General features: G+C 39.2%; 1 protein-coding gene across 1 annotated transcript in view; it reads left to right on the forward strand.

Moving 5' to 3' along the window:
* OSMR (oncostatin M receptor) overlaps window positions 1-27348 on the forward strand; it is a 66239-nt gene that overhangs the window by 15977 nt on the left and 22914 nt on the right. Inside the window, exons 2-11 of the mRNA XM_049769047.1 lie at window positions 2781-2866; window positions 3228-3403; window positions 14821-14980; window positions 17527-17805; window positions 17967-18116; window positions 18796-18916; window positions 20652-20803; window positions 23695-23840; window positions 24768-24918; window positions 26475-26551. Coding sequence (XP_049625004.1) covers window positions 2794-2866; window positions 3228-3403; window positions 14821-14980; window positions 17527-17805; window positions 17967-18116; window positions 18796-18916; window positions 20652-20803; window positions 23695-23840; window positions 24768-24918; window positions 26475-26551 — 1485 coding nt within the window. The 5' untranslated portion in view covers window positions 2781-2793. The remainder of the gene's footprint in view (window positions 1-2780; window positions 2867-3227; window positions 3404-14820; window positions 14981-17526; window positions 17806-17966; window positions 18117-18795; window positions 18917-20651; window positions 20804-23694; window positions 23841-24767; window positions 24919-26474; window positions 26552-27348) is intronic.

A 27348-nucleotide genomic window follows, 5' to 3' on the forward strand; every position in this document is an offset into this window, starting at 1 on the left:
ACCAGGTGTCTCTGGGGGGCAAATTTATTGCCTTGACCAGAATACTTTAAGATAGAAGTTATGACCTACCCTGCATCTGTAAACAGGCATGGGGGACTCTCAGGCCTGGAACAGAGGGACAGAGAGGGCCCAGCCCCACAAGAAAATCACTGCTTGGGTCACGCAGACAGGAACCTTACACAGTGCTCAGCTGAACAGTCTGCCTCCAATAGCAGCACAGATGGAAGAAAGGAACGGTCTATCTGTGGGATTCACCTCATATTCCCCACCTACGAGGGCTGAGAAAGTGAGGTGGGCAATGCTCTTAGCAGGACAGTTCTGAGATCAAACCATCCAATCACGTCTGTTCTAAATACTCTTATTTTTCACTCTGGTTATATGGTAGCTTTTCAGTCTTTAACTTTTGGCTTTCCTTCCTTAGTAAGTGGCTTCCAAGTTTCTTTGTAACTTTTTCTGGCCCCTCCCTTATTTACTTAATTTTTATAAATATTGGGTAAAATAGCACAGATAAAATATTTTACTTACTAGAAATTTAACTTTTAAAGAACTATTTAAATAACTCTTTTGTACAGAGAACAGAAGCAACACACCTTCCCCATTCCCATTTGTTAGGATTCAGGGTCTGAGTGTCTGGGGCTGATGGCACTGCCTTCCCTCTGTGATGAGTTCTCTGGAGGAGGAGGGCAGCACCTGCAGAAAGAAATCAGCTGTTCAGTATTGGGCACTTGCCATTTCCTTTTGCTACCTCTGGTTCTGACAGAGGCTAATTTCTCTTAAATTTGTTTTCTCAAATTATAAACTTCTCTGTGACTTGGCTATTCCTCTGTAAGAGGAGCATCTTCAGAGTTTTAAGTAGAGATTTTGAGGAGCTTTTGGCCAAAAACAGAAGGAAGAGCATGAAGCACCAAGAAGAATGCCCAGGCTGAGTTAGTGGGCTTTTATTGGCAGTTATCCTGGAATTAGTGTGTTCTACTTGCAGTTGTCCTTTCTAAGGAAGCAGATTAGATACCCTCGTGTTGTGTAATAGTAGGTTTTACCTTCTTCTTTTTTCACTGTTATTCTAATTTATTTACCAATTATATTTTAAAAAGTAAATACAGGATAGTGAGAACAGGGAGTGAGCATAGATAGTGTGATTCACTGAATGTCCAGTCTTGAGGGAACCCAAGTAGGCGAAACAGAATAGGATGGTTTCATTTTCTTTCTGGGATGAATCAAAGTAGAAAAGTGAAACTCATTGCTTCCTGTCATTTACATATTTATTGTTCAGTTAAGAACTTTGCCTTCTTGGGGACCAGAGAGATAGTACAGAGGTAGGGTGTTTACCTTGCACATAGCGATCCAGGCCAGACAATGCTTCGAATCCTGACATCCCATATAGTCCCTGAGCCTGCGGGGGCAATTTCTGAGCACAGAGCCAGGAGTAACCCCCAAGCACCTCCAGGTGTGACCCAAAAACCAAAATTTTTGATCTGTAGTTTATAATGCTATCCTAAGAAAAATACTGGAAATTAGTTTGGACAATGGAAAACAGTTTTCTAAGGTGGAATGGCCTTTTTTTTTCCTTCAGTACAATGTCTTAAATGTATTAATAATATTACGTTGGTTTCAGGTGTCCAGACTTAAAGTGAACATCTGTACTTCTATTTTGCTCACAATCAGGGTGTGGTTTCCATCCAGCACCAAGATGGGGATTATTTTCCCTTCAATTTTTATTTAGGCACTGGTGATTTATAATGCTGTTAATAATAAATTTTCTGGGAGACAGTGTGCTAACTCCCACCTATCACAAGTGTCAATGTCTCGAAGTCCCATACCACCCCCAGCTTCGCTCTCTTAGCAAGCTCAGTTCTGTAGTCTCTCAGGATGTGACCATTGGTTGTCTGGTTTCCTTCCTGTGATCCTTTATATTTCATATAAGATATTCTGTATTTTCCCCTTCCTTCTGAGTGACTTCACAAGATATTCTTTAGTCTTATCTGTGCATTGCATGAATTACATGAGTCATCTTTTTGTATAGCTGAGTAGTAGTCCATTGTGTGTGTCTTTCTGTGTGTATATACACTAATACCATCCAGCACGTAGGTAAAATTTTAACAAGAGGCAGGAAACAATGGAGAAGACTCTCTTTTGTAAATTCATGCGGGCATTGTTCTCCTCCCAAGCAGATTCTGTTTGTTTTTTTTTTGTATTTCACCTTAATTTCTCAGCTTAACCAGTTTTTCTTTACCAATTTTTACTTGTTGTGAAGAAATTCTGAATCAGTTGTCTGTAGTCTCAAAGCCTCAGTGATGCATGGCAGTAACCTTCTGGCTCCCATATCTGAGATCAATCCTTCTTGGTGAAGGCACAACCCAGCTGCTGGCTATTCTTGGCCAATTGGCTCCAGCTGCAGCAGCAGAGCTAGTGCTGTTTTCTCTCAGAGGGTTCATCAGAACATCCCAGGTACATCCATTCTTTCACACCAAAGGTGAAAACACTGAACAATAAACCGAAATGTATGCCACCCTGTTAAGCTCAGGCTGCACATTGGCATGCAGGCATCCTTGCCTCATTTTTGGCTAACATGAGACTTGCAGAAAGGCGAGTCAGACTTTTCTTTTTTTTGGTAACATGGAAGGAGGATTCTGAAATCATACAAGAAGGGGCATTGATACAGGGAAGAAAGAAGAATGGGGACCTTTAATGTCAATTTTCTATGAAAATTGGCTGAAAGAAATCTGTCAGAATGAAATTGAGAGTAAATTAAAACTTTGTTTCTGATTTTTTTTTTATTTCAGGAAACCAGAATCTATGGCTACCCTTGCCCTCTTTCATCCAACATTCCTCTTGGTATTTCTGTCCTTGAGACTTTATCAAAGTGAAGGTAAGAAATGGAAAGAGCTTTTAAATTTAATGCCAGAAATTCAGAATTTATAGCAAAATAGTACTTATTCTTGATTCAGACTTGTTATAAATTTCAAAACCAGTGAAATTGTCTAGTAGTTTAATAGTTTATTCATTTATTAACTTGCATTACATTATTGAACAAAGCTTTTCATTTATCCAGGTCTTTATTTTTTCACCTGCCAAATAATTTTCAAATTCCCTTTCAGCTTTTCATTCTAAGATTGTACAATGAACAAGTGAACCATATTTTCCAAAACTAAACAACAATGATATTTAATAGTGTAATTACAGTCATGTGTTTATTAAATGTCATCTCATATCTTGTTTTGGCCTTTCAGTCTTGTCTGAGCCTTTGTCACTGATTCCTGGATCCCTGCAAGTAACCACTAGTTCTCTCGAGCAGTCTTTGCATTTACAATGGAAAGTCCACGGTCTATCTAGTGATCAGGGAAATCAATCAATGACTTTTCAGATTGAGATCAGTAGATCTAATATATCCAATGTCATCAGGATGGTAAGTATTTTCTAATAAGTATTTTAAAATACTGTTCTGATGCAGTAATCTGTCTTTTATAACAAGAAAATTCCAATATGGAAAAAAATAGCAGCTTACTTTTCCCAAACAATTGTATTTCTATTTCAAAGCTAAGAGAAAAGATACAAGACAAAATAATGAGACATCTTTAGTTTGTAGATTGGATAGGATGTGTTAAGAAAATGTCCTGGTTCTGCTTTATCCACAAGAATACTATTGGGTTTATTCTTACTGGATTCCAAAAGGTGGTTGATCCATAAAGATCCATGAAATTCAGTTACTCATTCCTCTTCTTTCCCTTCCCAGTAGATATTTTCATAACTATTATAGATTGACATCATTTGGCACAGTTTCTTGACACTGAAACTTTCTAGTCAGTTTCTTTGCTTATACATATATTGAACTGAAATGCAGAAAACAAATGAATGCTATATGTTGTATGTCCTAGTCAACAGAAATACTTCATGGGCCAGCCATGTTGAAAAGTAGCTTCTGGTGCCTTTTATCTTGTCTTTTTTTTTTTTTTTTTTTGGTTTTTGGGCCACACCCCTTTGACGCTCAGGGGTTACTCCTGGCTATGTGCTCAGAAATCGCCCCTGGCTTGGGGGGACCATATGGGACGCCGGGGGATCGAACCGTGATCTGTTCCTTGGTAGAGCTTACAAGGCAGTCACCTTATCTCTAGCGCCATCTGGTGCCTTTTGTTAGCTTACATGTGACTCTTTCTACAGCAAATTCAATGAAGAATATTCTTAATGTCTTAATATCATTCTGTCTTTGCCTTTGAATTTTTGGGATCAGTTTTCTTGGTTCAAATTATAATTGTGTCCATTTTGCATAATACTTTCTCAACTAAAGCATTGAGACACTTTTCTGTTTTCTTTCAATTTTCATGTATGCCCTGAGCAACCTTAATAATAGACATAGACCCACATGTTCATTCACTATTTTAAGATGTTGAGAGGCAACATGTTTTCTCATTGAAGGAGGCTCTGCCTGGAGAAAAGGGAGTTCCAGAATGTGTCCTTGCCAGGGATGTCTCTCTTCCCAATGAGTAGTTCCTCTTTTCTCAAGTAGTGAAGGCCTGAGTGCAGGGATCCTAATAGATTCTGGATAAAAGCATAAAATCCATTAATTTGAAAGACTCCAATTATGTTTGTCTCCATTATTATATTTGAGATCTATGTGAGTGTCCCAACTATTTAGGATTGACAGCAGGTCTAAGTTCTACAAAGACTCATAATTCTGTCCATTTCCCACAAGGAGTGTCATTTAGTGTTATGACAGCAAACAGTGGCAAGAACCATGTGTGGTCTTCACTTCCATTATCAGTACCTTGTTCCACCAACCCATCTATTACTGTTTTGTTTTTTTTTTCAGGCATGCAATATTTTATTTTATTTTTTTAATAAAATTTTATTGTGATTGAAGTATATTACAAGTCTTTCACAGAATTATTTACGGTACAGTTTTTTGTTTTGTTTTGTTTTTGTTTTTGTTTTTTTTTTGTTTTGGGGCCACACCCATTTGACGCTCAGGGGTTACTCCTGGCTATGCACTCAGAAATTGCTCCTGGTTTGGGGGACCCATATGGGACGCCAGGGGATCGAACCGCGGTCCGTCCTACGCTAGCACTTGCAAGGCACTAGTGCCACCTCTCCGGCCCCTGTTTTGTATTTTTTTAAATGTGATTTTTTATTGTTGCTTTCTTAAAAAAAATGATTTTTATTGTGACCAATATGAATCACAAGTCTTTCACAGTAATATTTGAGGTACATAGTGATATTGAATCAGGGGTATTTCAACTACAAATGTTGTCCTCCCTCCATCCCAGTTCCCAGAATTCCTTTCCTTTGCCCCTTGGACTGCTAATATAACTGGTCCCCTCTGTGTATAGCTTGTTAAAGATTGGCTATTGATTCTTTAGTCATTGACTTTGGGTTTGGTGTTTAAGTCTGATTCTTTTTTATGTCTACTCGGTGTTCATATGACTGTTTGGTTGTGGTACCATCCATTTTTCCCCCTGAATTTATGAGGCAGAAAAGGTTGATTCAAGTTATGTGGTTCTGTTTGAAAAAAAAAAAGAAAAGAAATAAAAAAAAGAAGAAAAACAACAAACAAACAAACCTGGGAGGAGTCCATCTACAGGTTATAAATATCATTTTAAAAAGAAGAAAGGCAAAAAAGAAGAAAAATAACAAAATAAACAATAAAAATACAAAAACAGAAAAACCTACAACAAAAACAAAATAAACAAAACAAAAAAAGAAACAAAAATTAAACAAGGGGCCTGAGAAATAGCACGGAGGTAGGGCATTTGCCTTGCATGCAGAAGGACAGTGGTTCGAATTGCGGCATCCCATATGGTCCCCCAAGCCTGCCAAGAACAATTTCTGAGTGTAGAGCCAGGAGTAACCCCTGAGCGCTGCTGGATGTGACCCAAAAACCAAAAAAAAAAAAAAAAAAAAAAAAAACAAGAGACCAAAACCAGCAACTACAGTAAAAGCACCACAGCAACAGCAACAAATACAAAACCAAACAATAACCACAAAAACAAAAGAAAAAAGAAAAAGGAAAAGAAAAGAAAAAAGGAAGGAGGGCTGGTGTGGCAAAGTGTTTTTTTTTTAAGGTTTGTTTTTGTTTTTGTTTTTGCATAGGCACAGTAAATATTGGGAAAAATTAGAAAAGGAATTCTCTTAGGCCTAAAAGATACAGGGTTTCTTTGCCCTTGAAACATACTGTCATGGGAATAACTACAGGCTCCATACATGCTCCTTTTCACACTCCCAGGACTTTTTATGGTGCCAGGAAACTTTTTGCTCATTTGTGCATGATATAATCAAGCTTCTAACTAGAGATCTTGGTATTTGCACAAGCCATAGGATGAAGCCTAGGATAGCATCTTTCTTTACATTTCTATCAGTTCTGTTCCATCACTGTTGTTGTAATCAGTCTTCTGTAATTGGTCTTGGTTTTTGCAAAGATCCTAGGAAGAAGCCTAGGATAATCTTTTATTATGTTTCCAGAAGATCTGCTCTGTCGCAGTTGTCAAAGTGAGACCTCCGGAATTAGAGATCTTGGGTTATTGTACAAATCCTAGGGCAAAGCCTAGGTTAGGGTCTTTCTTTTTGGTCCCAGAATAAGTTCTGCCCAGTCATGGTTGTCAAAGTCAGTCTTCTGTAGTTAGCGATCGTGATTTTTGCACAGATTAAAGAATGATGTGTCTTCTGATTTCATCTTATCATTAGGTAATTAGGTAGAACAACCTGCTCTTAGATCAAGTTGTTGCCACTTCCTCATTATCAGGATGTCATATCAAAACTGGTTCAAGTTGGTACTAGAATGGTACTAGGAATTTCCCAGGGGTAGTTTGGTTCCTGGTGCTGTTGCAGGGAACTGTGTCTGTTCTATGTCTGGGCTCTAGGGCTCGGTATTGGATGATCACTGTCTGATCTCATGGAGTCTAAGTTGGGTCCACATGACACATGTTCAGAGTGGAGGCACCCCTGTATTATAAAATGTATGGGCCCTTATCCCTAGGAGATAAGAACTTGTTTCTGTACATAAAATTTCCCCTTTTTTAGTATGCCTTTGCAAAAAGGAATGGTGCCATGTTACATTGCTGGTGCATTTGGGGGTAAGAATATTAGGCTACACAATCTCTGTGTCCTGGTTTTGATCTGAGCTTTTATTCCAGGCAAGACTTTTTCTTGTAGGTTTTTAGTACCAAGCAGAACCCAAACAGGTGAAGTTAAAGAGAAAAAGCAATATATATACACATATATGTATATTTACTAGAAGAAATATATAAAAATAAAGTTTAAAAGAGTAATTGAAAAAATAAAGTGATGTAAGAAGCTGCCTTACATTTGGGTATAGACAGACTCAGATATATTATTGTAGAGGTATTAAACATATAAAGGAAATATAGGCTTCCCCATTGTCTTTTGAGATATTCTTCTGGGGAGTGAAATCCAGGGCACATTTTCATCACACACCCTGGTCTTGTTGAGTTTGATAAATGATTTGCAGCAGAAAGGGATCAGGTAGAGTCCTTGTGCTGAGGGTCCTTCTGGGGCTGAATCTGTTATCATGCAATAGTCCAAATTTGGGGGTGGGGTGAGAAAAAGGGCCACACAGAATGTCAGCAGAAATGTCGGTTGTAATTTCTTGATGGGGCATGATATGTGGGGCTGAGAGGGTATCCTTTCGCTTTGGGAGCTGGATGATGGCTTATTGGGGCAGGAGATAAGTTTCGGTACCTAAAGAGTTAAGAACTGAGGGTAAAGAAAGAGTTAAATAAGGAGGGATATCGGGTCATGATTGGGGGGGTTGAAAGGATAGATGGATTTATGAAGGGGGAGGATGGATAGTATATAGGAAGGACTACATACACTTTAGGCCTAGATGGTTTACAATTTAAATTTGGTACTCAGAGGGGAGTCCACTGTCTATAAACTCATACCCATATAAATACAGACATAGTATCTGTAGTGATACTATGCTTAAGAATTCTTAAGTTGTTGTTAGAAGCCTGACCCTCATAGGATGGGTCTGAGCTCTTAAGAAATAATTGAATTAAGTAAAGTTAAATAATTAGCTTAGATATAAATTAGAAGAAAGAGAAAGAAAGAACAAAAGATAAGAAGAATAGAAAAAATTAAGTAAATACAGTAGAAATAAGTTAAAAAAAATTGGCTGGTGCTTTGGAGTTGGAAGATTTTTCAATATCTAAGTCTTTCATCACTGATGAGAGTGGGCCTTGCTATATGAAGGTTTCAGGGTTAAATAGTGTCTGGAGCATTTTAGGATACACATAGTTTTCACATCTAGACTACTAAGCAATGTGGTATTGAGTGCTATAAGAGTAGTAGTATGTAGTAATGTCCACTGCATCTTAGGTATTATGGCTCCTTTCTTATAGAGAAACTGACATCGTGAGTTTTATTTAACCTAGATTGAGTTGATGAAGAATAAGAAGAAATGGGAGAAGGAAAGGAAAAAAAGAGAGAGGGAGAGAGTGAAAGGAAATGGTAATTTGCAAAATGTATTTGATAAGTAGGACCCAGTAACATAGTGGCAACCAAGCCAGTCAGAAATCTGTCCACAGGGCTCCTCCCTTCCATTACCTGGGCAAGGTGCAGGTCCCCTCTCTGTGCCTCAGCCCTTACACACAGGTAATCTGTTTTGTATTTTATTTATATTTTTGATTGTTCTGCTGGCTGTTATTATGGGTCCAGTAACACTGAACACAGGTTCTATTTAGACTGGAAAAAAAAATAACCTGAGAGAAGTGCTGAGGAATTTTTGGGACACTAGCACCATGCTAACTATAGACTAGGTGGCTAAGATTCTTCATTTTCCCACAAGACAGATTTTTGTTTACTATGAGAGGAAAATCATGGCAGTGTCAGACCGTGCAGGTCCCTGTTTGTTGTCTTCCTCATAGCAGTGTGTCCATAGCTGTTTTATCTGTTATCTTACTAGTTCTCTTTTCAAGATCAGAGAATATGTGGAAGCATCTTGTCTAACCCACAGAAGTTGGAGATCTTTAATAGTTTTGCCTTGGCTATTGTATGGTCCCAATGAATCTAGCTCACCAAGGCCTCAACGGAACAGAAAAGAAAATAAAGATCTAAGAACCTGATTGTGTTAGAGCTAGGGTAAATCCTTGCCTTTTCCCTCCCTGCTCAGACAGCAGTGACATTTTCTGGCCATACCATCAGGGCCATGTAACCCACACAGAGAATGCCTGAGTCTTTCTAGTGTGAAAACATCTTAGGCAGAAGTCAGGAGGAACATGAGATTCCCCAGTTCAGAAGCTGAGAGCCAGAGAGCAGAAAGAATGCCTCTTCTGTGGCCTCTAACTACCTTTTTGATAGTTTTCTGGAGTCCCTTCATTCATGGAGAAAGGCAGCTTCAAAGCTCCATGGCTCAGACTATTGTGCCTCTGGACAAAACCATAGGCATCTCATATCCCTGTGCTGCTGGCTGGACCCAGAATACAGAGCTGCCTTCTGTTAGTACTGGCCATCCAGCAGGGGCATGTTCTGCCTTTCCCTTCAGTGGACTAGTTTCTGAGTCCGTCAATGGTGGGAGGAGGAATCAGCATCAGTGCTCAAAACTTGGGCAGACGCCTGGCATGTGAGTCAGTAGCAGAGAAGCACATGCCTCAGGCACACATATGACCTCAGCTGGATCTGTGCATTATGTCCATGCCAGATTCTTCTGACTGATTCCCATCTTCTCTGGGAAAAATTAAACTCACTACCTGAATTATAGAAAATAGCCCCCAAACCAAATCAGCATTCAAAAAAATTACTGAATCAACACATTCAAGAAAAGTTCAGCTTCCTCATGACAAGGCTGTGAAAACCACAAAGCACAAATTGTGGTTACACAGAATGCTCACAGAACAGGGTCTGGGAAGAATAAAGCTGAATAATCCTGCCTATCCAGGAGCTTGTAGAATTATTCAGGAGGTCCAGGCATTATTCAAACCTGGGACTGTTAGCGCTGAGCAAGATGATAAACCTGCAAGGTAAATTTGCAGATAAATCTGCAAGGGTGGTTTCAAATTGCTGTTGAGGCATTGCAGGTGATGATGGTGGGGAGATGGGGTTAGGTCTGTTCTCCCAACAGTTTGGAGGAAGGTCTATTAGAGCCAAAATATGGAAGAGTATTAGAAGCTACAAGAGCAAGGGGAGTGGAAAGGAATGTTCCAAGAAGGTACAGCAGTTATGAGGCACACTGTAGAGGTGCTCTGGGAATCAGGCTTGAAAGGCTCATGCCATTGAGAGCAGGTGGGACACAGGGTCACCAGGGAAAGACCACAGGGGCTATGCTCAGATTCTGCTTTTTTATCCTGAGAGAAAGAATTGGGGTGATAAGATCTGATCAGAACATTTCCTGATTCAGCTCAGTTGCAAAGTGGAGAGAATTGGGGAGGAACAAGACGAGTCAGATTCACCGTGTCCAGAATGAAGTGGCTGTGCAGGCCAGGCCACAAGGGGTAAGACCAGTCTGTGACTTGTTGACATTATAGTAAGATCATTCATTATTGATGTTGTTCCTTTCTTTTTAATTTCCTTTTTTGACATATACTTTTTAAAATTCATTTTGGTCAATATGATTACAAAATCATTCATACACGAATTTCAACAGCATTTCCTTCACCAGTATCCATTTTCATCCACCAGTGTCCTCAGTTTCCCTCCCACATACCAGTCTGCCCCAATTACAGTCTCTTTTAATTTTTAATTTTGGGGGAGTTTGGGGACACATCTGGTAGAGCTCAAAGCTTACTACCGACTTTTGGGCTTAGGGGATAACTCCTGGAACAACTCAGGAATAGGAAATGTCAGGAATCAAATTTATGTTGGCTTCATGAAAGGCAAGCACCTGGCCCACTGCAATAGCTCTTTAGCACTTTCTATAAATAAATTTTGGCACTATTACACTATGGTTACTGTAGGGGTTCATGATACTGACTTCTAAAGAAAGTCTAAGTAAAATGTCCTTGAGATCACTCTCATTAAATAATGAAAGGTACATGGATCAGACCTTAAAGCTCATACTTACAGAATGTTGTTCTATAGTAGTAAAATAATGCAACAAAATGAAACACATCTTCATAAATTGGAGTTACCATATAGAGTGAAAAAGCACCTTGCAAGAATAGATGCTGCCCAGGCTTTGATATTCTCAAGTGAGAACTTGTATTGTCTGTCCAACACACTAGCTTTTTGTATCTGTCCTTTATCTGGGATGGGGGCTCCCCAAGTGTTTTATTTAAAATATAAAGTATAAGATCCACGTGATGGGTGAGGCTGCCTCCGGCATGGGTATGGAGCCTCTAGCCCCTTCAGATGATGGGTTCTGAAGATGTAGGGAAAATAGTGGAGAAATAATTCACAAGCAGTCAGCTAAAGGTTATTGGAGTAAGCGTGCTTTTTATCCCAAGGCCTTGTCTATGATATGCTTTGAACACATGACTTTTTGCTAAGCTTTCTGCTCCATTTTGCTCTCTGGCTCTTTACTATTCCCAAGCTGCTTCTACACACCACACACAACACACACACACACACACACACACACACACACACACACACACACACACACACACACACACACCCAGCACCTTTAACTAATTATTCAAAATTGCCACCCAGTCCCAGATGTGGGTGGATCTGACCATATCAAGTAGGATTAACATCTCAAGAGGAAAGCTTTAGGTAAAGAGGCTTTAGGGGGAGATATTACCTTACATCCCAGCAGTGCTTAGGTGGGCCACAAGGAGTATTATACCCAGTGGTACTGGGAGGATAGAGGGTGCTGGAAGATGGAGGGAAGTGAGCAGGGAAGTAAAGTGGAGGGATGCTCACAGGTTTTGCAGATTCTGAATGAAGTGAGGTGTATGTTGGCCCCATCCTTTGCCTGTAAGACTTGCCATTGAGCTTAAAAACACAAGGGTGGACCCAATTTTCCCAGGGAAATCAAAGCATTTGTTGTTTTCATCTTCCTTTTAGTAGGACTATTAGCATTTGTCCTGGGGGAGGGGGCACTAAAAGGCTGAGTGCTGGAGCTGGGGCTATATGAAAAAGAAGGAAGTACCTGCTTGCTCTCCTGGAGCCCCACTCAAGTCAGGGAAATGATCCCAGATGAAATGGCAGTAATTGAAGCCAGTGTACATGAGGCCCTCAGTAAAGGAGGAGATAGAGGGCATTAGAAGTAAGAGCAAGAGGGGCCACAGTAGTGCACAATGGTGGGCGCTTATCTTTGCATGCGATTGACCTAGGACAGACCTCAGTTCAATCCCCCAGCACCCCCATATGGTCCCCGAATCCAGGAATAATTTCTGAGCACATAGCCAGAAATAACCCAAGAGCATCACCGGGTGTGGCCCAAAAGCCAAATAAATAAATAAATAAATAAATAAATAAATAAATAAATAAATAAATAAATAAATAAATAAATAAAATAAAAAGAGCAAGAAAGAACATGAAGCCTCATCACTAATCATCAGGGAGATGCAAATCAAAACAACAATGGAGTACCATCTCACACCACAGAGACTGGCACACATCACAAAGAACAAGAACAATCAGTGCTGGCAGGAATGTGGAGAGAAAGGAGACTCTTAAATTCACTGCTGTAGGAATGCCATTTAGTCCAGCCTTTATGAAAACCAACATGGAGGATTCCTCAAAACACTGAAATTGAGCTCCCATATGATCCAGCTATACCGCTCTTAAGGATATACCTTAGGAAAACAAAAATACAATTCAAAAATTTCTTCCTTACACCTATATTCATTGCAGAGCTATTTACAATAGCCAGAATCTGGAAACAACCAAGATGCCCTTCAACAGAAAAAAAATAGCTAAAGAAACTGTGGTGTGTGTGTGTGTGTATATATATATATATATATATATATATATATATATATATATATATATATATACACCATGGAATATTATACAGCCATCAGAAGAAATGAAGTAAAGAAATTTTCCTATATGTGGATGTACATGGAATCTATTATGCTGAGTGAAATAAGTAAGAGGGAGAGAGCTAGACACAGAATAGTCTCATTCATTTATGGGTTTTAAGAAAAATTAAGGACATTATTGTAATAATGCCCAGATACAATAGAGATGAGGGCCGGAAGGGCCAGCTCACAATATGAAGCTCACCACAAAGAATGGTGAGTGAATGCAGTTAGGGAAATAACTACACTAAAAACTATCATGACAATCTTAATGAGTGAGATAAGTAAAATGCCTGTCTTGAATACAGGCAGGAGTTAGGAAGGGGGGCCATTGATCATGGGAATGTTGCACTGGTGAAGGGGGGTGGGTTCTGTTTATGACTGAAACCCAACTACAATCATGCTTGTAATCATAGTCTTAAAATAAAAAAAAAAAGACTATGAAGGAGATGGGGAACCGATTACCAGCCTTGAAGCACTGCATACATTCTCAAATAAGAAACTAGAAGAGTTAGGACTAATGAATGTAGACAGGACCTTTTATCCTCAAAAAGTGGAATACACATTCTTCTCAAGTGCACATGGAACTTTATCCAGGAAAGATCACACTTTAGGACATAAGTATAATCTACATAAAGTCACAAATATAAGAATTATACCAACCACCCTATCAGAACACAATGCCACAGAGATCAAAATTGACTAAAAAGGTATAGAGATAATCTACAATTAAACAATATGCTGCACAACAACAGCTGGATCAAAGAAAAGATAAAAGAAGAAATAAAGAGATTCCTTGAAACTAAATGATAATGAAGAAAAAAGTTGCCAAAGTCTATGGGACACAACAAAGAAGTAATTAGAAGGAAACTGAAGCAATACAGGCATTGTTAGAGGAAAGATGAGAAAGATAAAATCAACAACCTAAAGGGACACCTTAAAAATCTGGAAAGCCAACAACAACAAAAAAACCATACACAAGCAGAAGAAAAGAGATAATAAAAACCAGAGCAGAAATCAACAATATAGAAAGAAAGAAAACAATGCAAAGAATCAATGAGACCAAGAGTTGGTTTTTTGAAAAATTAAACAAGATGACAAACCACTGGCAAGACTCATAAGGAAAAAAAAGAGAAAGTACTCAAATAAATCAGACAAGATTGGGTGCGTTCAGGGTGGTATGGCTGTAGAAAATACTCAAATAAATCAGATAAGAAATGAAAGGGGAGAAATTACAACAGAGCCCCAAGAAGTCCAAGACTTCATGAGAGCTTATTATGAACAACTCTACTCAGTTAAGCTAGAGAACCTAAAATAAATGGACAGATTTCTAGAAAAATATCATTTCCCAACACTTTATGAGGAGGAAGTGGGAAGCCTAAACAGGCCAACTACAAGTAAGGAAATTGAAACAGTAATTAAGAAACTTCACAAGAATAAAAGTCGAGGACCAGATGGGTTTACAGCTGAATTTTATCAAGCATTCAGAGTCAGTTACTACCATTGATCAGCACATATACTACCATTGATCCTTAGACTCTTCCAAAACATCGAAAAGATGGCAACTGTCCATAATACCTTCCATGAAACTAATATCAAGCTCATTCCCAAAGCTGACAAAGATACCACCAAGAAAAAACACTACAGACCAATGTCATTAATGAACACAGATGCAAAAATCCTTAACAAATCTTAGCAAACTGAATCAACAACTCATAAAAAAGATTATAACTTGTTCTTGAGAAAATTTCTGTACATGGGGAGCTGACTGGTTAAGAGTGGACTTCACTTATGTACACTGTGGCATTGCAAGGGAATCTTAAGTGTGTATATTGGGATGAATCTAGTCAAGTCATTTTCCAGGAAAACATGGCTCTATTTTTCCCCAAACTCTCACTATTTCTAGGAGAATTATACCACTACTGTGAAACAGAATCAAACTTTGAAGTGGAGCTGGGTATCTGAGCTTCCATTGGAATGTACCTCACACTTTGTAAGAATAAGAAGTCTGATGGATGATGCCAAGTTGGTCTGGAATGAATGGAGTTCCTGGAAGGAAGGTAAGGGTAAGAAAGAAGAGATCAGAACAACGGAAGATGTTACATCTAGTATTTTTTGGGATCCACTGTCAAAATAGTGAAAATCTCCTCATGAGGAAGTTAGAGTAGATAGAGCTAGTATTTTCCTTTGGTTTATATTGGGATGAAAAAGCCTGGTTTAGAAACTTGCCAGAGAGATAGACATGAGGGTTTCATAATTTGTTCATTGAGATAATTATGCAGATTCAGATCATTTTGAGTTCATTTTCCAGATAAAGTGTATTATTAAGAATGCTGAAAGAGGGGCTGGTGAGGTGGCGCTAGAGGTAAGGTGTCTGCCTTGCAAGCACTAGCCAAGGAAGGACCGCGGTTCGATCCCCCGACGTCCCATATGGTCCCCCCCAAGCCAGGGGCGATTTCTGAGCGCTTAGCCAGGAGTAACCCCTGAGCATCGAACGGGTGTGGGCCCCCCCAAAAAAAAAACAAAGAAGCTGAAAGAGGGTTGGAGAGATAGCAGAGTGGGGATGGTGTTTTCCTTGCATGTGGCCAACCCAAGTTCCATCCCTGGCATCCCATATGGCCCCTTAAGCCTGCCAGGAGTGATTTCTGAGAACAGCCAGGAGTAACTGCTAAGGGCTATCAGGTGTGACCTTCCAAAAATGAATGCTAAGAGAGTCTTAAAATATGCAGACAATACAAAATGTACATGTATCTAGAGCAAAGGTAGGGAGCTTTTTCTGTAAAGAGTAAATGGGTACTATTTTAGACTAGGAGATTTGCTTTCCACTGAACTTGAGGGTTCATGCTGTGCCAGCAAGTGGACCCAGGCTTCCAACATGCAAGGCAGGTACTTAGCATTCTGATCATTCTTGCCAGCCCCAAAGCTTTTAGCTTAACATCCTTCTGCTGGCAGAGCAATGGCCTGAGAGAAAATGTAAAGGTCAAGGAAATGGTGAAAGGAAATTGGCCAGAGAGACAGTCAAATGGTAGAGGAAGACCAACAGATGGCCAACAGACACAGGAAAAAATAATCATCATTACTTATCATTAGGGAAATCCAAATCAAGACAATAATGACATATCATCTTACACCAGTGAGGATGGCACATTTCAAAATATATGACCAAGCTTGAGGGGGACTTTGACTGAGCACCATAGAGCTTACCCGTGGGTCCCCACACACTGAGCACAACCAAGAGTTTACTGAATATCATATTCTGTGAGCTTCAGAGAAAGTGGCTATGAGCCCCCTGAGCACTTCTAGTGTTCTTTTTTGTTTGTTTGTTTGTTTTGTTTTGTTTTTTGGCCACACCCGGTGATGCTCAGGGGTTACTCCTAGCTATGTGCTCAGAAATCGCTCCTGGTTTGGGGGTCCTGGTGGATCGAACCTTGGTCCGTCCTAAGCTAGTACGGCAAGGCCTTACTGCTTATGCCACCGCTCCGGCCCCTCTAGTGTTCTTTTTTATAAAAGGAGGAGAAGAAAGAGAAAGAAAGTTAAGAACAACATTATAAGCAACATGGCTAAAATGGACTTGAATTCTCAAAACTCTGATCTCCAAACTCTGATCTAAAAACAGAGAGAGAAATGGATTGATTTGAACCCAATGCACTGATACTCAGCCATGGTTGCATGCTGGGATTTTCTGGGGGTACACAATAAAATCCCACATTTAGGCTGTTCCATAACATGACATCAGTGACACTAGTTGTGACTAGGTCACAGCTTGCTGGGGTCTCAGGAGGGGGAGGAATCTACTGTGGGTCTGGGCAGCTCTCTCAGCAGGCCATAGTGGGGAACAAGTGCAGGGCAGGCAGGCGGTAGCTCAGGGAAGATGATGAGTTCGCTGAAAATGGGAGAAAGCTGAGCAGTTTCCTATCCTGGAGGGCCATGCAGAGGGGGAAACTGCCAAAGATGATATTTGAGATATTTTTGACAAGGTAGGAATTGCTGTTGTTTACAGCACCAGTTAGTGATTGTGAGGGAAACATGACTTTGGAATGGAACAGACCTAGTGCCTACAAATATGGCTTTGCCATTTTTGAATGAGCAAACCTGGATTCTAATTCCTGCCTAATTCCTTTATTGTTAGATGATAAAGTGACAACGGACAGTGTTCAGAGCCATTATACATAGTTTCCCCAGGACTGGAATCAAATACAACAGTCCCTCTGTCATAATAACCCAAGAAGCAAAATATCATTGGAGTGGCAATTACAATGACTTTTTTTTTTTTTGTAAAAATAGCAGAGGTTTTGGGGTTTGAGTTTTAGAGCCATAATTCAATGGGTAAGACATAGCCTTGCATGCAGTCAGTCTGCATGCAATCCCCAGCAGGCCATATAGTCCATCAAACACCTCCAGGAATATCTCCTGAGTGTAGAGCCAGGACTAACCTTTGAGTATTTAGACCAGGAGTAATGTCTGAGCCTTTGGGCTAGTTGTGGCTCAAAACCAACCATCCAAATAAAAAACAGCAGAGGTTTTGTATAATAAAGTTGAGATTGAGATTGAGATAGGAGGGAGCTGGTATGAGTTTGGAGATTCTAACTTCATGTCTCTTTTGTTTTTGCAGTGTTGCCTTCATCTGCACATAAACCATATTCTTTTTACCCTGAAGACAAGGTGGTGGAAGAAGGATCGAATGTCACCCTGTGCTACTTTGCTAGGAGGAATCAAGAGAGAAAATGTTATTTAAATAATGAGAAGCAGATCTATGGAGAACAGCTTGAGTTAAATGTTATTGTGTTTCGTTTGAATCATATTCCCTTTCATAGACAAACAGGGTCCAATGTCAATTGTAGAAGTCGTGATAAAGAAGAGTCATACCCTGGCACAGTTGTTTTTGTTGTTAGTAAGTATGTTCCTTCCTCTACTCCTGCTTTCCATTACTTATGGAATGAATGAAATCTCCTTTATCAAACGACACTAAATATTTCTGCACATGAACTCAGTTTTCCTTTGTTTCTATCCCTTCTAGTATAGATTTTGACAAAGTCTATTCTGTATGTACAGGATTTCCTGTTGCATTCTTGAGCTTCTTGACAGTTTTATTCCTAAAAGTCAAGACTATTGAAGGGGAGAAAGTTGAAGGCATGATCCGGGAAATAGCTTGCCTGGCCTTAGATTCATTGGAATTAGCACAAGACCCCAAAAGATGCCAAGGTTGAGCAAAGGAGATATGAATGGAAATCTTCCTGTAGCTAGCCAGGTGTGCTCAATTGGCCACAGGTCCTCAGAGTCTGTGAACCAGAGATAATGATTGTGGGGAATAATGAGCATAGACTCGGCCTGTCCCCAGCACAGTAGCTGCACACAGTGAGTCTTCAGATAATGAAACTCTTACTGTTCTTCATGGGGGTGAGAATTCCCAGGACTACTGTTGGTGGCCTGGGGGAGAAGGAGCATTTTTGTTTTTTTGTGAGTGCAATTCCAGGGGGCCAATGGGCTCCTGTGTATTTAGGCCTCCTCTCCCTTACTGATTTCATCCATTCATTCTTTTGCTGTCTTGATGTTCCAGTTAGCATTAAGTATCAGTGTTCTACAGCAGGCTTTAGATATGCAGCCTCCATCCTGCGGACACAGTGTCCACCATATGCAAAATACCCACTACCCAATCCTTACAGCATTGCAGAATAGCACAGGGAAAGATGGAGAAGGGCCAAGATAATGAGAGGTTGAAATGTGACTTTCTGGAGCTGTTAATATGTGGGATTCCATTTAAATGATCCTTTCTTTGCACAGAGTAACTGTGACCTCAGATCCCCAAGAGTGCTCTCCATTTATTTGTCTTTCCATTAAGGTTTTCACTAGCTCTTTCATCTGTTTTTCTTTGTATGGACAGAAAAAATTAAGGACTTTTCTTGTGAAACCCAGGACTTCAAGACTTTGACCTGTACTTGGGACGCAGGGCCTGAACCTGGTTTATTTGATTCAGAAACTGAAAGTTATTCTTTACTTGAATCGTAAGTTACCTCTGCTTGTATTCTTGAAAGATGTTTTTTTGTGATAGTGATATCACAAAACCATACGTAGTTGTTGTAGAAAACTTGAACATATATATATATATATATATATATATATATATATATATATATATATATATATATATATATATATTTGGTTTTTGGGCCACACCCGGCGGTGCTCAGGGGTTACTCCTGGCTGTCTGCTCAGAAATAGCTCCTGGCAGGCACGGGGGACCATATGGGACACCGGGATTCGAACCAACCACCTTTGGTCCAGGATTGGCTGTTTGCAAGGCAAACGCCGCTGTGCTATCTCTCCGGGCCCTTGAACATATATTTTATTTTTTATTTTTATTATTTATTTTGTTTTTTTGGGGCCACACCTTGTGATGCTCAGGGGTTACTCCTGGTTATGCTCAGAAATCGCTCCTGACTTGAGGGATCATATGGGACACCGAGGATTGAACCAAGGTCCACCCTGGGTCAGCTGCGTGCAAGGCAAAATGCCCTACCATTGTGCTATCGCTCTGGCCCTGAAACTTGGACATATTTTTTTGTTTTTTGGGCCACACCCGGTGGTGCTCAGGGGTTACTCCTGGCTGTCTGCTCAGAAATAGCTCCTGGCAGGCAGGGGGAACCATATGGGACACCAGGATTCGAACCAACCACCTTAGGTCCTGGATCAACTGCTTGCAAGGCAAACACTGCTGTGCTATCTCTCCGGGCCCTGAACATATATTTTAAAGCTACCCTGTCCAGGTCAGAAAGATGTAAAGGGATCACTGTATCTAATACTTTATATGTTAAATATAATACCATATTTATATAGTATATGTGTTATTATATATTCATGATATATTATATAAAGTTTCTATATAACACAATTACATTATATTAGATATTTATATTAAATATAATTTACTTATATGATTATATAAATCATATAAATTTAATAAACAATATAAATAAATATATTTATGATTATATATAATTTATATAATATGCATAATGTACTATAGAGCAATATATAACATATAAGAATATATTATATAATGAATACATAATATTATATATTACACAACAACATTATATAATATAATCATATGTTGTGATATATTACATTATTATATTATAAATAATATAGTATGACGTGTTAAATATAAATATAAACATACAATACTTTATATGTTAAAATGTAATCTAAAACTGATATGACAATTCATGGTATAAAAATACCTTCCAGCTGGTGATCTGAGCCTATCTAATTTCTCATGTTTTAAGACTATTATAAAGTGGTTCAGAAAGATAGTATAGGATGATGGTGTTTCAATCGCCAGCACCACATATGGTCCTCCAACACAGCAAGCACGATCCCTAAACAAAGCCAGGAAGTAACCTGTGAGCACAGCTAAGTGAGTTATTGATTGCTTTATTTTGAGGGACTCTCAAGTGGTACCCTGGAAGCCTGAGTGCCCCTCCCAGCAATTCTCAGCTATCTATGAACCAGGGCTGGTTACATGAGTGACAAGGATCTTAAGTTCTGTACTATCCCCCTGGCACATTGCCCAGTGCACCATTTTCATCAAATATGTTGAGGCAGCCTTTTTGTTATTGGTGTTTCTTGGTGACTTGTGGATTTGTACTGAGTATGCTCTGAAGAAAGCAGAATTGCACGTGTATATTGACTAAAGTATAAAACCTGATATTTCTGTGTTGTTGTTGTTGTTTTAAGAATTTCTGGGAATAAGATCCTTTGTCAACACAACCACTATTGCAATTGGCCAATAACTCAAGACTCACAAGAAATGTATAACTTCACACTTTTGGTGAAATACAGGAATGGCAAGAGAAGTGTCAATCTTGGTTTTAACCTGACGCATCGAGGTAGGTGGGACAGGAATGTGGTACTCCACTCTGGTTACTACCACCCCTTCTTCTGATACACTGTGTGCTCAAGTAAATGGGATGGAGAGTTTGCCAATATATATCCAAAGTATCGCCTTACTCCACACTTATCTTCATGGAAGGATCCATGGACCATGGTCCCTTATTTGCAGGTTTCATATCAACACACAAAGTACCAAAGATTCTATGGCTCAACTTCAAAACTAGAAGTCTGTTAATAATTTATTTCACCTTTGATTCTACTCTCACCCTGCTCCCTCCACCAAGATAATTGCCTATGTCTATGTAAACACTGTGTATTTTTCTATCCTAAAAAAGTCTGCTTTTCTTGTGTTTGCTTTTGATCAGACAGCAAGCTATCTGATAATAGAGTAACTTTTTTAATATAATAATGACTAAGACTTGTCCCTATTATTGAGTGCTGCTATTGTTCACTAGCAATGCACTAGACTATTTCATTGCATAAATATCTTACTATCCTTTGAATTTTTAGGTTGTCAAAGATTTTTACTCATTGCTACAATGTGAATATAAACATTTTTATGGATGCATGAATGAATATACATCTAACATGACTTTTTTGAATATAGACCTCAAGTACAATTGGTCCTCACATAGAAAGTGTGAATGATCAATTTGTTTTTTGTTTGTTTTGGTTTTGGTTTGGTTTGGGGCCATACCCGGTGATGCTCAGGAGTTATTCCTGGCTCTGCACTCAGAAATCGCTCCTGGCTTGGGGACCATATGGGATAAAAAAAAGTTCTAATCTAGGAACAAGATAGCCTCCCCCAAAAAAGTTCTAATCTAGGAACAAGATAGATAGTACAGGCTTGCACAGGGCCAATAGAGTTCAATCCCTAGTACCCTAAAAAGTCTCGCAAGCCCCATCAGGAGTGATCCCTGAGTACAAAGAGAAGAGTAAGCCCCGCCACCAACAAAAATCTTCTGACCTCCCTATCTTCTGCTGTAAAATGTTTAGGATTTGACACATGCCTATCTCTTTAATGTTTGACTTTCATCTGAGATAGTGTTTTTCTCTTCTTTGCTTTTCAAAATGTTTGCAGGGACACACCCGGCAGCAGCGTCTCTCAAGGGTTACTCCTGGTTCTGCACTCAGAAATCTCTCCTGGCAGGCTCGGTACACCATATGAGATGCCGGAATCTAACCAGGGTCCGTCCTGGGTTGGCCACCGTGCAAGGCAAACATCCTCCCACTGTGCTATCGCTCTGGGCCAATTTTCTTTCCTTTTTTTTTTTTTTTTTTTTTTTTTTGGTTTTTGGGCCACACCCGGTGACGCTCAGGGGTTACTCCTGGCTATGCGCTCAGAAATCGCTCCTGGCTTGAGGGACCATATGGGAAGCCGGGGGATCGAACCGCGGTCCGTCCTAGGCTAGCGCAGGCAAGGCAGGCACCTTACCTCTAGCGCCACCGCTCGGCCCCAAGGGCCAATTTTCAATTTTTTTATAATGATATACTGGAGGTGGTTTTCTTGGAGTTCATCATTCTCTATACTTCCTAAGTATGTAACAACTTCCTAAGTATGTAGCCAATGTAGGGAATTTCTATTGCTTACTCACCTGTTTCTTCGTACTTACCTCTTCTTTTCTTTTGTTACTTTACATTTTATCTAAGGATTTTTATTGTTTATTGCTTTAAGAGCTCCTAAAGCCCCCTTCATCCTTGCATACATATTTTACCCTCTCTGCTCTTCAGATTGGATAATTAATTTTCATTAATGTGATCTTATTTATTAATCATCTGGGAAATATTTTGTTTTCATTGAATTTCAGGTTTTGTCTTGAAATTCTTGAAACATTTGGGAACATTTTAGCTGTTAGTTCTTAATATATCAATTTTTCTCCTTTTATTTTTTCATTTAGAATGTTAGAGCTCATCTCCCTGACATTTTTCTGTTTCTTTGCTGCAGTTTTGCATTTTTCATTTGTTTTGACAAAATTCATGTTTGTGTGTTGAAACACTTCTATAATTATTGTTTAATAGCCTTTGACAGATAATTTCAACAGTTGTGTTATCTTGGCATTTTAACTGATTTTTTCCCTTTTAAGTAGAGATTTTCCCGGTTCTTTTTTTATTTTGTGTCTATTTTTCCCCTGCATATTTTTGATATGCAACTCTAAATGTTTAGAGAGACTGAATATTAATTGTTTTCATAGACAGTTGATCTTGTTTGGTTTAAGCTCTAAGTTCAATCAGTCTTTCATGAATTATGGTTTCAGTGTCATTTGTAAGACTTTCTAAGATTTCTAAGATTTGGCTATGCTTTTCAACTCTATTCCATCTGAGGCTTCCTAGTAGCTAGTCTGGGAGCTGGGCAGTGGTCTTTTATTTTGTTCCTACAATTTTGGTATGCTAATAAAGGTTGCTTCCATGTACATACAACCGGGAGGTGAGCAAAAGAACCCATAAAGAATTTTATATGGTTACTTTCCTATGCCCCGTTTCAACAGATTCTCTCAGATAACTTTTAGTTTTCTGAAATTCTCTTGTTTTTCTGTTTTCCATCCTGCAAACTGGAAACTTTGATACCCACTCCACATTCATTCTTCTACTCTGCCAGAGTTAAGGGATAGAATTAGTCGGGGAGTAGTAGATTTTAGGACCATATCTGGGATGCTCAGGAGATAGTCCTATCCTGGGTATTTTATTTTTATAATTTTTTACAGCTTCTAATAAAATGTATGTGCATGGATGGAGGGACTTAATGTTAACTTACTGATGCAAGTCTGGTTTATGTGCCATTTTCTAAAGACAAAATACTGTATTAAGTAAATGAAGAAGTGAACTATTTATTTACCAAGATATTTTGATTTGTGCTCAATTTTTCACTCTTTTTTTCTTTCCTTGGCAGTCCACCCAAAGGCTCCCTATGATTTATACCCTAAAAATGTCACGGCCAGAAGTGCCACCATAACTTGGAAGGTATACTCCCTTGGGAAAGGGCATTCACTTTTGTGCCAGCTTGAACTTCTAGAAAATGGAAGCCTACTGATGCTAGTAAGAACACTATTTAATTTTCTTTGCCATGATTTACAAATTTATTCATACGAGAGTTTCAGGAGTACAGTGTTCAATACCTGACCCTCCACCAATGTAACCTTCCCTCCACCAATGTTCCCAGGTTGTTTCTTTATTGTAGTTTGGGGCCTCATGCTTACAGTGTTGTTGGCTCTATATTTTAGATGGAAACAGATACCACATCTCTTCACTTACCAGTGTGCCTGAGGCCTGTTACCTGTTGTCTGCTTTCTAGCTCAATTTCTTTCCTTTCCTGCTCTTTTCATCTCTATAATCTGGGGTTAAAGATAATCCAGGTATCTTTCATGATACCTTGCATTCCTTTGTTCCATTATTCAACATACCACAGAGAAGTAAGACCACTTGGATTTTTTCTTCTGACATTTCATTTAACATGTTACTCTCCAGTTTCATTCAAGTTACAGTGGATTGCATGATTTCATAATTTCTTGTAGCTGCATAGTGTGTGTATGTGTATGTGTGTGTGTCTATTACCTGCACACCACACCTTCATTATCACTCTCATCTGTTGTTGGTCACTTGGGTTGATTCCACAACCTAGCTATTGTGCTTAAGCACTGCAATGAACAATGGTGTGTGTGTGTCCTTTTGACTAAATATTTTTGTGTTTTGAAAGAATTTTCTATTTTAAAAAAAGTCCTTGTTGCTGAACAGAGAGACTCTTTAATTCTTATTTTCATGTGAGTTTCAATGATGTATGTCACCTGTGAAGTTTATACTACATGAAGTTAGTCATAGACTTTAAGATTTGAAAAAAATGCCTTAACTATTTTTCCCAAATAACTCTTCAGAATACAAATCATTATTTACAATATGTATGCACTCCAATATTTCTTTATTTTTCCCCTCCTAATCTTTTTCTTTTTTTTTTTTAAATTCACAAAGCACAATGTTTCTGTTGAAGAGAATGGTTATTACTTCTGGCAAGATCTAAAACCTGACACATATTATGTGTTCACGGTAAAATGTGCTTATTTAAACCACTTCTGGAAATGGAGTCGACCAGTTACAACGGCTTTCAACACACTTGAAGATGGTAAGTTTGTTCTCTCACATTTAACCCAAGGACTTAAACTGACTTCTAGGAGAAGATGATTTTGGTTTTATCTATAATTAAGAAGAAAATAATTTGTCCAGGTGAACTCTATAGGGGTTATCAGGCTTTCCCCTAATGGGAATATGCTTTGGGAGGAGGGCAGGCCGTTGCAGTACTGGTTTATGTTGGGACAGTCACTGAAAATTGTTTCTCCTTGGTCTCCATTTCAAAAACTACGCGGGGGCTAGTGCCCCCACATGTACAATATATATTGATAGTATTATATGCATATAGTTTATATATACATAATATCCATCTTCTATTGTGACCTTGATGCTGCCCTACAAAGCTCATTTTTAATCTTGTACTGCCTCAGTCCCAACCATTATTTCCCACTATTTACCCATGTAGGTGCAGTTCATGACATGAAGCTCACCACATAGAGTGATGAGTGCAGTTAGAGATATAACTACACTGAAAACTAGCATAACATTCTGAATGAATGAGGCAAATAGAAAGCCTGTCTTGAGTACAGGTGTGGGTTGGGTGGGAAAGAGGGAGATCTGGGAAATTGGTGTTGGGAATCTTGCACTGGTGAAGGGGGGTGTTCTTTACATGACTGTAATCATACAACTACAATCATATTTGTAATCACAGTGTTTAAATAAAGATAATTTAAAAAAAGGGAAGAAAATAATTCTACCAGTGGCTGGACACCATCTTTTAAAACCACTGGATTAAATGCGCAATGATATGTGAGTGGGAAACAGTCAGCCCAAACAATTGCCTTCGGTATTATTTTTGTTGTATATTTTTCTCTGATCTTTGATATTGCCAAAATGGTTTATTAGCTATTGTTATTGCTGAATTTATGTTGGGCCTGGCACTCAGACTCTTAATTCAGAACTGAGGAAAATAGTAGTGTTTGTGCCAAGTAAAGCACTGATCTCATCACAATCAGTTCAGGTTATTTAGAAATTTGACAGTATTTGACTCCTTTATTTTGCCCTTTATAGTGGACTGCTGCTCCTAGAACTTCAAACACTGAAAACTGACTCAACTACTCTCCTAGCATCAGACTAACAAATGATTCCAAAATTCTCCAGAGGCCTCTAGAAACTTTGAGTCTTAGCATTCATAAGGGTTTTCATTTTCTATCCTGATCAAATGCTTTTTATAAAGCATCTAGCATATGTGTCTGGTGAAGTGTGTAGAGTGGTATTGATCAAGGGGGTAGAAGTTAGAGAGTAGGGGCCAGCGAGAAAGCATGGAGGTAGGGTGTTTGCCTTGAATGCAGAAGGATGGTGATTCAAATTCCGGCATCCCATATGGTCCCCCAAACCTGCCAGGAGTGATATCTGAGTGTAGAGTCAGGAGTAACCCCTGAGAGCTATCAGATGTGACCCAAAAACCAAACAAACAAAAAAAAGGAGTTAGAGAGTAAAAATAAAAATATGAAGAAAAGTTGTACAGGACAATGGCACTTTGTAGACTGAGCTACAAACGGATCAGTGCACCTCTTCTTGTGACTCAAGGTCTTCTCTTTGTTTTTGAAGTACCCTCAAAGGCCCTTGATGTCTGGAGAATGGTTGAATCCACACAGGGACAATATAATGTGACTTTATTCTGGAAGGTAAGATGCACAGATGCAAAACGAGACACTTACTTATCATCATGTGGGATAATGTGGGTCTAGACTTTATTGCAGTCACCAGCTGGAAGGCCAACTTTCACTAGGGGTGGAATCCCAGCTCCATGTGCCTGGATCGGGATTCCCACATTTTGGCAATCCATGGCATGGATGACCATGACCCTTTGTGATTGCTGGAATCTATATCTCACTCACCTCTCTTTCAAATGTTTGCCACTGTAGAGAATTACATACTATCTTTACAAGTCATGCATAGTTGACTTTTTCTTTATTTCAAAAAGTTATGCCCGACTAAAAAAAAAATATGGTACTGTTTTTCTGTTCTTCTACTTTAACTGCCATGTCTTCATCACAAGCTGCAAGGCCAAGTTTAGATTAAGAAATCTGAATCCTAAATGAAGTCAGATTTTCTTTTCCCTGATTAAAAAATCAATCTGAGTCCTGGGCATTTCATACTCACACCTGGCTATAGTAGGAGGCTTCCTTTTCTTTCCACATCTGCATAAGCCCTGTGCCCACATATAAGTGCTTGCCAGTCTTCATGCATCTCCACCAGGCAAGCAGCCACATACATATCCTGCTGTCAGATCTTGGTCTGGCATGCAAGGGCACCCACTGTCCTTGGAGAAGAGGACTAGGGACATGTCCTAAAGTGGGTTGGAGACTCAGGGGCAGGAAATTACCTGCAGCTGGGAGGTTGGCAAGGGTGGATTGTGAAATTGTGGAAGATTTCCCCTCATGCTGTGAAGAAGTATTTATTTGAAAATACCTCCCCAAGT

The sequence above is a fragment of the Suncus etruscus genome, chromosome 2 (assembly GCF_024139225.1).
Source record: "Suncus etruscus isolate mSunEtr1 chromosome 2, mSunEtr1.pri.cur, whole genome shotgun sequence".
NCBI classification, from domain to species: domain Eukaryota; kingdom Metazoa; phylum Chordata; class Mammalia; order Eulipotyphla; family Soricidae; genus Suncus; species Suncus etruscus.